This window comes from Saccopteryx leptura, chromosome 3, assembly GCF_036850995.1.
Source record: "Saccopteryx leptura isolate mSacLep1 chromosome 3, mSacLep1_pri_phased_curated, whole genome shotgun sequence".
Taxonomy (NCBI): domain Eukaryota; kingdom Metazoa; phylum Chordata; class Mammalia; order Chiroptera; family Emballonuridae; genus Saccopteryx; species Saccopteryx leptura.
In genome coordinates, this window is record NC_089505.1 from 63,997,068 (window position 1) to 64,011,629 (window position 14,562).

Sequence of the window (14,562 nt, forward strand, 5' to 3'; positions counted from 1 at the left end):
CCTAACTCCAGGCTCTGCAGCAGGTTTGGGAATAAGAAAACCAGTTCCTGCTTTCATGAACTGTGGAGGGAACATACCTTAAACGGATAAAGGCACTTCTCCATTTGGGGACACTATGAAAAAGAACCATAGGACATGGAGAGAGAATCTAAGAAGCACACCCTTCCTAGCCTGGGGAGGGAATCCAGGATGTTCTCCTTGATGACATTTTGGTGCTATCTGCAAGATGATCTGAACCCGGGCCTTGATGGCTTTAAGAAAGAAAAAAAAGGCCCCTAAATCCAAGGAGGTAGCTTCTGCTGGTTGAAGAGTGGGGCAAGTGTAGGTGCTGGAATCCCAGGCCTGTCTCAGCCAGAGCCTCAAGTAGTTGTATTAAAAATAAGTTTATTGATATCTTGTAACCACTGAGGAGAAAGGAGTGGGTGGAGCTCTAGAGGTCAGAGACTGCAATGGGAGGCAGAGGGCCCAACCTATACCTCACCAGTGAGAACTCACAGCCCTCTCCCTAGGATACAGATTGCTGTCATCCTCATTGTCATACATATTCTGATTTGTCTCAAAACCCCCACCTCCTCCAAAGTTTGGATTGGGGGTGTGGGAAGGCCCCCACAGCTCAATTCTCTTCAAGTCAAGACCAGGTTAGGGAAGGGGGTATGTGCAGACCCACGAGGTTCCCTCTGCAGCCCATAAAGGGCAATAATAAATAACAAAATTGATGGCTTAGAAGTCAAGGTTAAGGGAAGCAGCCAGGCAGACAGCGCTGTACTGGAGAAAGGGCTGGGGGACCCATCAATGAGGCCCCCCGCGAATCAGGCACTAACTAGTACAGGGAGCGGGGTGCTTGCGCCCCTGCAGCAGGGAGCCAGGGTGCAGCTGGCACAGGGAAGGTGCATTGCCCTCCTCCGCTGGGCTAAGCTGGGAGAGGAAGTGCAGGCGAAAGAGCGTAGTCAAGCTTGAACCCAATGGTACATTTCATGGAGATTTCCATCGCCCCCGCCTCTTCCTTGTAGGAAAACCTTTCCTCCTCTTGTGTGGGGGGGAGTCATGGGGAGGAAGTGGGGCTGGGAGTGGCCTAGGGGCCCCCTCCTCACTTCTAGGGGCAATGATCACCCCTCTGGCTGCCACCATGGCCTGGTCCACAACAGTAGCCACCACAGACACAGGTTCTGGGGTGATCTCCACCTTGGGGGCAGGTGGGGGCAGGATGGGCCTGGGGGGTGTGGGTGTGGGTGGGGGCAAAGGGGGGGGTAGTGGGTCCACCGGGGTTCTGGGGAGAAGGGGCAGCAGGGCACTGAGGGCCTCACTCAGTTTGGTCAGTCCCTGACGCAGGGTGCCAGCCAGCTCCCTGATGGCATTGGCAGTCTCCTGCTGCGCACGCAGGAAGTCCAGGGAAGAGTCTGGGGCAGAGGGCGTGGGCAGAGGCAGTGGAGGGGGTGGGGGACTAGGGGGTGAGGGTGCCACTTGGACCTGCTGCAGTGGCTGGGGTGGTAGAGGTGGAGGGGCTGGGGGGGGTGGAGACAAGGCCAGACGGGGCAGCTGGACAGTCTGCAGGGCTGGAGAGGGCGAGGACTCACGCTCCTTAGGCGGTGGGCAGCCCCTTTCCTGAGGATTGCAGGAGGGCCGGGCCCAGGGCTCTGGGCTGCTGGAGCCCCCCTTGCTGTGGGCTGGTGTATCTGTGGAGAGAGAGATGTAGGTAAGGCGTGCGTGACCCTGCAATACCACCTCCACCCACCTCGGCCCCAGAGCCAGCTTTTTAAAACTTAACAGATCATGCCTTATAACAGAAGCCTTTGTACCCAGGGGAAAGAGTCAATATATTTAACAGTAACCTGGTGGCCTGTGCCAGCCTTAGTGCAAGCAGGGTCCTGGAGGTCCCCGGCTGAGCCAGGAAGAGCCAACATTTTAGAAGGCTATGGTCCGCTCTCTCAGGCCTCCTTGCTGGGTCCTGGGGATGTCAGGAGGGCTGGGGAGAGAGGTGTGGTGGCTGGAGCAGAAGGGGCACTTCTGGAGGCTGGGAGTAGGGCTGTTTTCTACCAGGATGACAAGATCAACCTCATCTCTGGTCTGTACCAGTTCAACCCCAGGCCTGCTGGGCTTCTTGTCTCCTCTCACCTGGGATCTCATTTATGCCCATGAACTTGAACACAGCTATTGCAGTAATATAAGGTTAGAGTAATTAAATATAGAAAATATGAAAGATATATAAAAATAATTAGGATAAATTAAAAGCAATTAAAGAAATTAAAGTTATGCCGTCTAAACAAGAATTAATATAGCATGTACAGATATGATAAAGACTTTGCCTTTCACGCAAGGCTCAGTTAGTGTGTGTGTGAAGTTCCATATAGATAAGCAGTGGCTCGATGTCATAACTCTGTGAGTTGACATAGACAGGAGGCTTCCCTAGGAACATCTTAAAAGTGGCTTGATGTAACATTTCAGTAGATTAACATAAAAGGGCACCCAGAGAGGAACTCCCAAAAAGGTGGTTTAAGGTGATATCCTGTAAATTGACACCTGTTAGAAGACATTGGCCAGAAAAGGTACTAAAGCTGAGGAGCCCCTGCTGCGGTAATCACCCAAACTCCAGCGTGAATGTGGACTGTCTCCATGCCACTCTGACCAAAGACAACCCAGAGGAGCACGCTGACAGGGCCCCCTTAAGCTGTACCCAGGCACACCAAACGGATTTGTGAGTAATAAACTGCCTGTATGATTCTTGCAACTAACTTGTGTGTTGGTTGTGCCTTTCCTCTGGTGGCAGTTGGTCTCGGCACTGATAAGTAGAATCCTCATAGGTGCCTGAGTAGTCTTGAAGAGGCTGCCAGCCCTGCAGTTGAGCAGGAGTGTCCCACTGTGCAGAGAAGTCGAATCAGGGAGGCCTGATCAACGTAGAGCTTGGGCTCTACTGGGACAACAGCTCACATGCATAAGTTCCCAGATTTCCAAACCCTGCTTGAACCTCTCCTTCCAGCTGTGTACCCGGCATACCCCCTTGATGATCTAATAATGCCTCACATTCACTTGCCAGAGCTGAGCTCCTTCCTGGTCCTTCCTCTCAGCTGACGGCATCTCCATCCTTCCAGCTGTTTGGGCCAAAAACTTCCACTCTTTTTCCCTCCGAAGGTCCCATCCATGTTCCAATAACACTGGCTCTGCCTTCAAACTATTTCAATATCCAACCTCTTCTGTCCACTTCCATGGCCCCCGCCCTGGCCCATCCACCATCTCTCACCCGGACTATGGCAGCTGCCTCCTCACTGGGCTCCCTGCTTCCTCCCCTGCCCCTTACAGTTTGTTCTCCACAAGAGCCTCAATGGTTCAAATGTAACACATGATACACGTCAGTTATGCTACAGGAAAGAAACCGGTCACCAAGGCCTACATATCACATGATCCACTTATATGAAATGTCCAAAATAAGCAGATCTCCATGGACAGAAAGTAGATTAGTTGTTCCTAGGGCTGGGTGGAGACGGGGGGATGAGGTGGGGAGTGGGGGCTAAGAGGTGCAGGGCTTCTTTCTGAAGTGATGAAAGTGATCTGAAATAGACTGGTGATGGTTCCAGGACTCTGGGAACAACATTACTAGAAGTTACTAAACTGTAGACTTGAGATGGGCAGGTTATATGGTATGGGGATTCTAGCTCAATGAAGATGTTAAAAACTACAAGTCAGATGTTGTCTTTCTCTTCTCAAAGCCTTTCTGTGGCTCTCATCTCACTCAGAAAAACCAAAGTCCTCAAAGACCCCAAGGTTCTGCACAATCTGCCCCCATTGCCTCCCCTGGGCTCCTCCCCCCTCCCCCATCTCTATCTCTTTATCTTGTTCACCTGGCTCCACCACCTTGGCCTTCTTTTTCTTTTTTTTTTTTTTAATTTATTTATTTTTTACAGAGAGAGTGAGTCAGAGAGAGGGATAGACAGACAGACAGACAGGAATGGAGAGAGATGAGAAGCGTCAATCATTAGTTTTTCATTGCGCGTTGCAACACCTTAGTTCATTGATTGCTTTCTCATATGTGCCTTGACCACGGGCCTTCAGCAGACCGAGTAACCCCTTGCTGGAGCCAGCGATCTTGGGTTCAAGTTGGTGGGCTTTTTGCTCAAACCAGATGAGCCCGCGCTCAAGCTGGTGACCTCGGGGTTTCGAACCCGGGGCCTCTGCATCCCAGTCTGACGCTCTATCCACTGCACCACCTTGGCCTTCTTATTGGTCCTCAAACACAGTAGGGTATTCCTGCCTCAGGGCCTTTGCATTTGCTATTTCCTTTGCCAGGAGAGGTCTTTCCCCAGACCCTGCCTGGTTCCTTCTCTAACCTCCTCCACATTAGCTCCTGGTTGTTGCTTCTCATATGTGCCTTGACTGGGCAAGCCTGGGGTTTTGAGCCAGGAATGTCAGCATTCCAGGTCAACACTTTATCCACTGTGCCACCACAGGTCAGGCAACCCCCCGCGTCTTAAGTAGTTTCCATCCTTGTCCTTTTCTGGCCTAACCCTCCCTGGTTTACCCCCCTGCTCTCCTCCTGGCATGGGGCTGCTCTGTGTGTGTTGTCCGTCTCCTCCTGATGTCACTTCCCTCAGGTAGGGCTTTGTTTTGTTCCCCGCTCTTCACCCAGTGCTTTGAACAATGTCCAGCACAATTTTTTCTTTCTTCTTTTTTTTTTATTTATTTTTATTTTATTTATTCGTTTTAGAAAGGAGAGAGAGAGAGAGACAGAGAGAGGAGCAAGAAGCATCAACTCCCATATGTGCCTTGACCAGGCAAGCCCAGGGTTTCAAACCGGCAACCTCAGCATTTCCAGGTCGACGCTTTATCCACTGCGCCATCACAGGTCTTTTTTTTTTTTCTTTAATAAGAAAATAATGAGCCCTTGTGGATAGTTCAGTTGGTTAGCATCATCCAGAAGCGCAGAGGCTGCCAGTTCGATCCCTGGTCAGGGCACATACAGGAATGGATCAATGTTCCTGTTTCTCTCTCTTTCTCCCTTTCTTCCTCACTCTCTAAAATCAATACATTAAAAAAAAAAATCTTAAAAAAAAATAAAAATAACGGCCCCAGATGGGGGTTGCCAGTGGATCCCAGTCCGGGCGCATGTGTGAGTCTGTCTCACCATCTCCCCTCCTCTCACTTAAAACAAAACAAAAACCCATAATAATAATAACTGGCTTCCGGGGAGTCAGCACTGATTGAGCCATCAGGCCCTAGGTGCTTGCAGCAACCTTCCCAAAGTTCCCTAGCACCTACAGGGGACAGTCCACCCTCTCCCTGGGGCTACCAGGCCTCAGCCCTGGCCCCTTTCCCCCCTTCCTCGCCTCAGGGCTGGTGCACAGGCTTTCGCCTCCTGATCCCCCCACTCCCTGCACTGCCCCTTGGCCAGCTCAAACGTTCCTTCCTCTGGGAGCCTGCTTCCTGCTCCTAAGTCACATCAGAGCCCCCTGCTCTTCTCTTCCAAGTCAACCAGTCCCCTCCAGCCCTGAATGCTGGAGGTGCAGCCTCTCTGGGCCATCCAGGCAGGACAGGTAGGGAAGGCTGGGAGCGAGACAATGGCCACAGCTATCAGTTGTGTGACACTTTCTTGGCCAGGCCCTGGGAAAAATGGCTGAGCTCTCCTGTGTTATTTCAGAGTCCTCTCAGCCATTCTCTGGGGTAGGTGCTATCACCATCACCCCATCACACAGATAAGGTGACTGAGGCAGAGAGGTGTCACAGAGCTGGTAATGGCAGAAGAGGGATTTGAACCCTGGTAGGCTCCAGAGCCCACATTTTTAACCACTCCCTAGGCAGGGGCTGTGGGCTGAGGGTGGCAAGTCTCACTCATAAGGGGCATGAGAACTGTAGCTACTTGAAAATACGACTTTTCGTCTACTGAATACAAGAAGCAGATAGTGGCCCACTCTTTATGCCCACACAGGTCATGGAGGGCCATCACACAAAAGTTAAAATCGTATTTGTTTGCAAACTTTGAGCCTCAGTTTCACTACCTATAAATGGATGTGTGAGTGCCAGGGACCAACAGATCCAATAATGTATCTTCTCCCTGAGGGCCATTACTGAGACTTACTGCATCATCTTGGGCACAGGCTTTAGTGCCACACAGTAAATTCTTAATGTTGTTATTGTTCTTTCAAACATTAGGTCAGAGAGAAATGTTAGCTTTCCCACTAGTGTGAACAAAGATACCTCATGCTGCCCAGGCTGTTTCAGTCCTTAAGTCGGATCAGTTCCTTTTTTTGAGTTTTACACAATGGGTAGTCTAATCAAGGAATCTTTATTTTATTTTATTTTTTTGTTATTTTTATTTTATTCATTTTAGAGAGGAGAGGGAGAGAGAGAGAGGAGAGACAGAGAGAGAGAAGGGGGGAAGGAGCTGGAAGCATCTACTCCCATATGTGCCTTGACCAGGCAAGCCCAGGGTTTCGAACTGGCGACCTCAGCATTTCCAGGTCGACGCTTTATCCACTGCGCCACCACAGGTCAGGCTAATCAAGGAATCTTTAAGCACATTCCTGCCTCAGGGCCTTTGCATATACTGTTTCCTCTAGCTCAGTGGTAGTCAACCTGGTCCCTACTAGTGGGCCGTCCAGCTTTCATGGTGGGCAGTAGTGGAGCAATCAAAGTATAAATAAAAAGATAGATTTAACTATAGTAAGTTGTTTTATAAAGATTTATTCTGCCAAACTTAGCGAAAATCTGACATAAAGTACTTGGTAAGTAATTATTATTATATGCTTTAACTTGCTGTAACTCTGCTTTATAAATTTTATAAAGTAAAGTTACTTCCCTAGTTTATAAATCACCATTACTGTGGAACCGGTGGGCGGTTAGAAAATTTTACTACTAACAGAGATGCAAAAGTGGGCGGTAGGTATAAAAAGGTTGACTACCCCTGCTCTAGCTGGAAGTGCTCTTTCTTCAGATATCCATCTACTTGGCTCACTCTCTCTTATTCAGGTCTCTGTTCAAATTCACCTCCTCAGAGAAGCTGTTCTGCTCTACTCGGTTTATAGCAGCCCTCCTTCCATCACTCACTATCCTATTTTTTTGTGTCTGTGACAGAGAGAGACAGAGAGAGGGACAGATAGGGGACAGAGAGACAGGAAGGGAGAGTTGAGAAACATCAATTCTTTGTTGCTGCTCCTTAGTTGTTCAGTGATTGCTTTCTCTATGTGCCTTGACCGGGAGGCTACCACAGACCGAATGACCCCTTGCTCAAGCCAGTGACCTTGGGTTCAAGCCAGCGACCTTGGGCTTTAAGCCAGCGACCATGGGGGCATGGGTTATACCTATGATGTCACTCTCAAGCCAGCGACCCCGAGCTCAAGCTTGTGAGCCTGCACTAAGCTAGCAACCTTGGGGTTTCGAACCTGGGTCCTCTGTGTCCTAGTCTGTCGCTCTGTCCACTGCACCACCGCCTGGTCAGGCTCACTATCCTTTTAATACTTTATTTTTCGTTTTAGCTCTTATTGCTTCCTGTAAATCAGTGGTCCCCAACCCCCGGGCTGCGGACTGCTACTGGTCTGTGGGCCATTTGGTACCAGTCGCAGAGAAAGAATAAATAACTTACATTATTTCCATTTTATTTATATTTAAGTCTGAACGATATTTTATTTTTTTTAAATGACCAGATTCCCTCTGTTACATCCGTCTAAGACTCACTCTTGACGCTTGTCTCGGTCACGTGATACATTTATCCGTCCTACCCTAAAGGCCGGTCCGTGAAAATATTTTCTGACATTAAACTGGTCCGTGGCCCCCTGGCTGGTTGGCTCAGTGGTAGAGCGTCAGCCTGGCGTGCAGGAGTCCCGGGTTCGATTCCCGGCCAGGGCACACAGGAGAAGCGCCCATTTGCTTCTCTACCCCTCCCTCTCTCCTTCCTCTCTGTCTCTCTCTTCCTCTCCCGCAGCCAAGGCTCCATTGAAGCAAAGTTGGCCCAGGCACTGAGGATGGTTCTATGGCCTCTGGCTCAGGCGCTAGAATGGCTCTGGTCGCAACAGAGCAACGCTCCAGATGGGCAGAGCATCGTCCCCCTGGTGAGCATGCCAGGTGGATCCCGGTCAGGCGCATGCAGGAGTCTGTCTGATTGCCTCCCCGTTTCCAACTTCAGAAAAATACAAAAAAAAAAAAATACAAATAACCCCCCCCCCCAAAAAAAAAACTGGTCCGTGGGTCAAAAAAGGTTGGGGACCACTGCTGTAAATGATCTGTTTGGGGTTACTAGTTTGTGGTCTGACTACCATAATTATACTGCTCACAAAAATTAGGGGATATTTCAAAATGAATATGAAGCAATTAAAAAAAGAAGCATTAGCGCTGACCAGGCGGTGGCGCAGTGGATAGAGCATTGAACTGGGATGTGGAGGACCCAGGTTCGAGACCCCAAGGTCACCAGCTTGAGCGCGGGCTCATCTGGTTTGAGCAGAGCTCACCAGCTTGGACCCAAGGTCACTGGCTCAAGCAAGGGGTTACTTGCTCTGCTGTAGCCCCATGGTCAAGGCATATATGAGAAAGCAATCAATGAACAACTAAGGTGTCACAACGAAAAACTAATGATTGATGCTTCTCATCTCTCTCCATTCCTGTCAGTCCCTCTCTCTGACTCTATCTCTGTAAAATACAAAAAAAAAAAAAGAAGCATTAGATTATTTTTATTAAACAAGAACATCAGAAAAACAAAGCTGTTTGATTATGCAAATGAGATGCAAAACCAACTTTTATTTCATTGGTGAAAATGCACTGTACGAAAGGCTGAAAGTACTGGAGTATCTATCTGCACGTTCTTTGATCCCCTAATTTTTGTGAGCAGTGTAGAATGTCAGGTTCATAAGAGAAGGAAAATTGTCTTTTTACATACAGTGTGTCCGTAAAGTCATGGTGCACTTTTGACCAGTCACAGGAAAGCAACAAAAGACGATAGAAATGTGAAATCTGCACCAAATAAAAGTAAAATTTTCCCAGTTTCATACCTATTCAGTGCAGTTCGATATGGGCTCATGCACAGATTTTTTAGGGCTCCTTAGGTAGCTATCCTGTATAGCCTCTACAGACTCGTCACTGACTGATGGCCTACCAGAACGGGGTTTCTCCACCAAACTGTCGGTTTCCTTCAACTGCTTATCCCACCGAGTAATGTTATTCCTATGTGGTGGCACTTCATTATAAATGCGCCGATATTCACGTTGCACTTTGGTCACGGATTCGAATTTAGCGAGCCACAGAACACACTGAACTTTCCTCTGTACCGTCCACATCTCGACTGGCATGGCCGTGGGCTGCTCCGCTGTATACACGGTGTTACGTCATCATCTGCGCATGCGCACATGCTGCCACATCATCTTACAGAAACTGGGAGGGTTTTCCTTTTATTTGGTGCAGATTTCACGTTTCTATCGTCTTTTGTTGTTTTCCTGTGACCGGTCAAAAGTGTACCATGACTTTACGGACGGACACACTGTAGTATTATTCCCAGCATCTATAACAGTGCCTGCCTGGGAACAGGCACTCAATAAGTATGTTAAGTGAATGAATTAATGAAAGGGTTGCACAGCTTCTGAGAATACAAATTTGCCTTGTCTGATCCAGTTCAACAGGGCCATTTCACAGATACCAACACTGCAGTTTAATTCACACTGCAGTTTAATCACCAGTTTAATCCCAGGTGATTATATCTCTTTTTTTCTTTTTTTTTTGTGTGACAGAGACAGAGATAGGGACAGACAGACAGGAAAGGAGATGAGAAGCATCAATTCTTCATTGTGGCACCTTAGTTGTTCATTGATTGCTTTCTCATATGTGCCTTGACCATGGGGCTACAGCAGACCGAGTGACCCCTTGCTCAAGCCAGCGACCTTGGGCTCAAGCTGGTGAGTCTTGCTCAAACCAGACGAGCCCACACTCAAGCTGGTGACCTTGGGTTTTTGAACCTGAGTCCTCTGCATCCCAGTCCGACGCTCTATCCACTGCACCACCACCTAGTCAGTCCTCTCCCTCTCCCTCTACAGTTTCATGACTTCCAAATGCCCTCAAGATAAAGTCCAAAGTTTGACTTCACTTACGAGCCACGAGTGACCTAATTCTGACATAATTAACTTCAGTCGATATTAATTGTTATATTGTTGGGCAGTCTAGCCCAATAGTTAAGAGCATAGGCTGTGAGTTGGCTACAACCTGTATTCTAGTTTCAATTCTACTAGTTACTGTGTGACCTTGGATGGGTAAATGAACCTTTCTGAATCACATGATTTCAAACTGCTTTGTTTGATCATATCCTTCCCTTTCTCAAACCCTTCAATGGCTCCCCACAGCACTTATGGTTAACAGTCAAACTCCTCACCTCAAGCTAAAGGCCTGCAGGGTCTGGTCTTTGCCCACCTTCCAAACTTCATCTCAAAATATTTCCTTTCTCAGTCTTCTCACTCTCCCTCCCTCTCCTCAACCTGGAAACTTCAGTTTTCTAAACTGGTCAAGCTTTCTTGTTTCCAAGCCATTGCACATGCTGTTCCTTCTACCAGGAACAGTTTCCCAACTCTTTTTTTTTTTTTTAATATTTTATTGATTGATTTTACAGAGAGAGGAGGTAGGGGAATTGAGAAGTATCAACTCATAGTTGCTTCACTTTAGTTGTTCGTTGCTTGGTTGTTGCTTCTCTTATGTGCCTTGACCCAGCAAGCCCAGGGTTTTGAACCGGTGACCTCAGCTTTCCAGGTCAACGCTCTATCCACTGCGCCACCACAGGTCAGGCAACACTTTCCCAACTCTTCATCCTCACTGTATCTCAGCTTTGATTTCTCCTCCTCGAGGAAGCCCTCCTTGACCTCTCAGGCTGGGTTAGCTGCCCACTCTGAGTCATTACTATATATGTATTAGTCTGTCTTCCCCCCTGGACTGTGGGGAGTCCTAGGAGGACAGGGCTGAGGATGTCTCAGTCACAGAAACACTGAGGTTGAATTCACACTAAGAACAAGGGTCCAGCCCTGGCCGGTTGGCTCAGCGGTAGAGCGTCGGCCTAGCATGCGGACGACCCGGGTTCGATTCCCGGCCAGGGCACACAGGAGAAGCGCCCATTTGCTTCTCCACCCCTCCGCCGCGCTTTCCTCTCTGTCTCTCTCTTCCCCTCCCGCAGCCAAGGCTCCATTGGAGCAAAGATGGCCCGGGCGCTGGGGATGGCTCTGTGGCCTCTGCCTCAGGCGCTAGAGTGGCTCTGGTCGCAACATGGCGACACCCAGGATGGGCAGAGCATCGCCCCCTGGTGGGCAGAGCGTCGCCCCTGGTGGGCGTGCCGGGTGGATCCCGGTCGGGCACATGCGGGAGTCTGTCTGACTGTCTCTCCCTGTTTCCAAGCTTCAGAAAAATGAAAAAAGAACAAAAAAAAAAGAACAAGGGTCCAGATGATTGCGTCTCTTTTGCTTAAGACACTTTCATGACTTCCAAATGCCATCAAGATAAAGTCCAAAGTCTGTCCTACAGTGTGTCCCCAACATTGCCCATCAGCATAGGGCAGGTGCCTGGGGAATAGCTATAGAAGAAATAATAACCCAGAGTCAAGGCTAAGTGGGAAGTCTTGTCCTCAGCTCTCTATACCTCTTCCACTCAGGGCTGACCTTGGGGAACTTACCAAACCTCCTTGAGACTCTGATTTATAAAATTGTGAAATAGTTCTCACCTCACAGCACTGGAAATTATATCAAGAGCTAATAACGAGTGTTCAGGAGTCTATATACTAAGCAACTTATGTATATTAATTCATTTCATCTTCACAGCAACCTTTGGGTAGGGACTATTTTTTATTCCCATTTTACAGATGCAGAAACTGACCTGCAGTGACTTACCCAAAATGACAAACAGCTGAGTGGCAAAGTTGTGAAGGGAGCCCAGTCTGCCTTCAGAGTCACTATCCTACCAGAATGCTTTGTGAGCTGATGACCCTAATGTGGACTGTGGGAGCAGGCCCCCTAAAACTGCATTCTGTTCCTGACTGACAGTCAGTAGCTGTGGATCTGAGGCAAGTCTTTTCACTTTTCTGAGCCTCGGTTTCCCCAGGTTTAAAACTGGAGTAATAATAGCATCCACTTCAGAGTTGTAGTGAGAGTTTGATGAGCCACGTCAGGGGCTCGGACCAGTGCTAGACACACAGCAGACTCTGTGACAGCTCCTGCTAACGTGATTGTGAAGGAACTCACCTGACCGTCGGTCTTCCCTGCGGTCCTCAGACAACACACAGCGTTGGGAGCAAGCGCTTGGGGTCGGTGGCGGCTGTGAGGAGGCGGCCGCGGGGGGCTGCTCGGCCCCTGCACCAGCTCCTGGTCCCACCACACCCGGCCCGAGTATGGCAAAAATGGTCTCCTCTTCGGCAGAGAAGGCGTCCTCAGCGGCAGCCCCAGCACCCTGTGTGGAGTGCGGCACGCGGGCCAGCTTCTCCTTGGTGCGGCGCTTGAAGTCGTTCCAGCGCTTCTGCACCTCCTGACCAGTGCGCTTCCAGGTGGTGATGCCGTTGATCTTGGCCGCGATGCCGTCCCAGACACGCCGCCGCTCCGCCACGCTCACCCGACGACTTTGCGCGCCGTAGAGCTGCGGGTAGTGGGCGCGCACCTCCCGGATCAGGATCTGGTTCTCTTCGAACGAGAAGCGCGGCTTTCGCAGCCGGGTGGTCTCTTCCGCTTCGCCCGCCGCCGCCGAGGCCATGGCGCCCCCCGACGCCGCCGTCCTGCCGCCTGGCGCATGGGGGGCGCCGGCGCTGCGGGCACAGGGCGCATCGCGCTGGCGGGAGCTCGGCGTCCCCGCACCGCCAGCCCCACCCCGGCCGCAGCGACAATGGCTTCTAAGCCCCCGGGACTAGGGATGGAGGCAGGGGGTTGATGGGGGCGACAGGCTGTGGGGGGCAGACAGAATGCCTAATAATAGCTGACACCCGTTGAGCGCTCCTCTAGCGCCAGTGCGACGCAAAGTGCCAAGCTTAGGAGTTGATGGAAACTGGGGGAGGGTCTGAAAGGGCGGAGGAAAATGAGGAAAAGCGGAAGAGGGGGTGTTTGCAAGAGTTAGAGGAGAATGGGGGCATAGGAGAAATGGAAGGAGAATGGGGGTGTCTCGGAGGTCGAAGAAGCATGGGGATGGTGGGGGTAACATGCTGAAGGGGAGATGCAGCAAGAAGGGGGGGGGGATCTGGAGCATAGGAGCGCTCTGGGGATTCCAGGCCAATAGGACGTCTGTAAGACCATTATGAAAAGGCGTCCTCAGAGGAGATGTGCAGGAATAATGAATGGTGCGTTGGGGACTTCTAGGGCAGTGGAGGAGATGGGACGATGAAATGTTAGGAATTAGGGTCTGCAGGGATTGCGGGGCTCTGGGGATTACCAGAGATTAAGGGGAGCTCTGGGGGTAATGGGGGTCTGGGATTAGGAGGCTATGGGGACTCCCGGAAGAGTGAGGGTCGCAGAGGGTGGGGACCGAGTCGGGCCGCGGGTCACTCACCGGCGCCGCCGCAGCCGCAGCCCCCGCCTGCCCGTCGGTCCAGGCTCGGGCTTCTGCGGCCTCTTTCCTCCCCCCTCGCCTCAATCCGTCCCCCCTCCCGGGCCCCGCCTCCTGCCGCCGGGAGAGCCATGGCGCAGGCGCAGATAGCGCCAGTCGGTTCCCAACGCCCTTACCGCCTGGGTTTCACGCCCCTCCCACGGCGCAAGCGTAGCAAACCGCCTTCCACCGGCGGGCTGCAGCCCCCAGATGTCAAAGCGGGGCACGCATATAACCCTGTCTCACGCATGCGCGCCCCTCGCCTCTAGCCTTGGTACCCAAAGACTACTTCCCTGCGCAGGCGTAGCAATCCTTGGAGGAGGCAGGAGAGATGATGGAGAGAACTCGGGGACTTTGACAGTCTTTCAGCCCACCCAGTTCAATAACTATGCGTATATCTTATTCTCTCAGAGAAAAGGGGGGGGGGGAAGCTGTGCTTCGTCTCCATGACAGCTGCGTTGGTGGGGTGGCGGTGGGTCGTAAGAAAACCAGGTTGTAGTCCCCTTAACACCCGCCCCTGCACCGGACTGCTCGGATCTGCTAACCACTTATTAGCCCGTAGGGGCGGGGCACACTGAAGGGCGCAGTAACCATGGCAAAGCATAAACCATTCAACCATGCCTGGGGGCGCCCTGTCCACACTTTCACATCACTAGGCACCGGAAGGAGGAGGTGTGAGTGTGAGCCTCTTGGGTGGGAAGGCAATCCTGCGCAGGCATGACTTGAAGCAAATGCGGAGGGATAGGAATAATTCTAGAACACGGGTTGGGTGAGTTGAAAGGCAGAATTATGGAGTTAAATTGGGCCGAGAAATCTATATAGTTCAGTATTCTGCAGGAGCCCTCAAGGTCATTCAACAAACGGTGTTTCATCTATTCAACAAATATTAAGCGCCCGACACAGTTCCAGGTACAGTGAATTCAAAAGACAAAAATTTATACCTTCATGGGGTTCCTTTTTTAGTTGGGAGAATCAGATAATTAGAAAAATAAGATATATAAGTGAGAAGGTGATAAATATGACATAAAAAATTGAAGGAAAATGGGTTGGGGAGTATGG

The 14,562-nt window shown here is 50.5% G+C and overlaps 1 protein-coding gene across 2 annotated transcripts; it reads right to left on the reverse strand.

The window, feature by feature from the left end:
• Positions 1–367: 367 nt before the first annotated feature.
• On the reverse strand, positions 368–13,748 carry MYPOP (Myb related transcription factor, partner of profilin). Of its 2 annotated transcripts, none has more exons than XM_066371862.1 (3): positions 13,641–13,748; positions 12,180–12,733; positions 368–1,673 (listed from the first exon to the last, which is right to left on the reverse strand). In XM_066371862.1, exons 2-3 carry the CDS (start codon positions 12,679–12,681, stop codon positions 973–975), a joined length of 1,203 nt encoding a protein of 400 aa, XP_066227959.1. In that variant the 5' UTR covers positions 12,682–12,733; positions 13,641–13,748; the 3' UTR covers positions 368–972. The 2 variants fall into 2 exon arrangements, with proteins under 2 accessions (XP_066227959.1, XP_066227958.1); XM_066371861.1 differs by lacking the exon at positions 13,641–13,748 and adding an exon at positions 13,468–13,543.
• Positions 13,749–14,562: the final 814 nt, after the last annotated feature.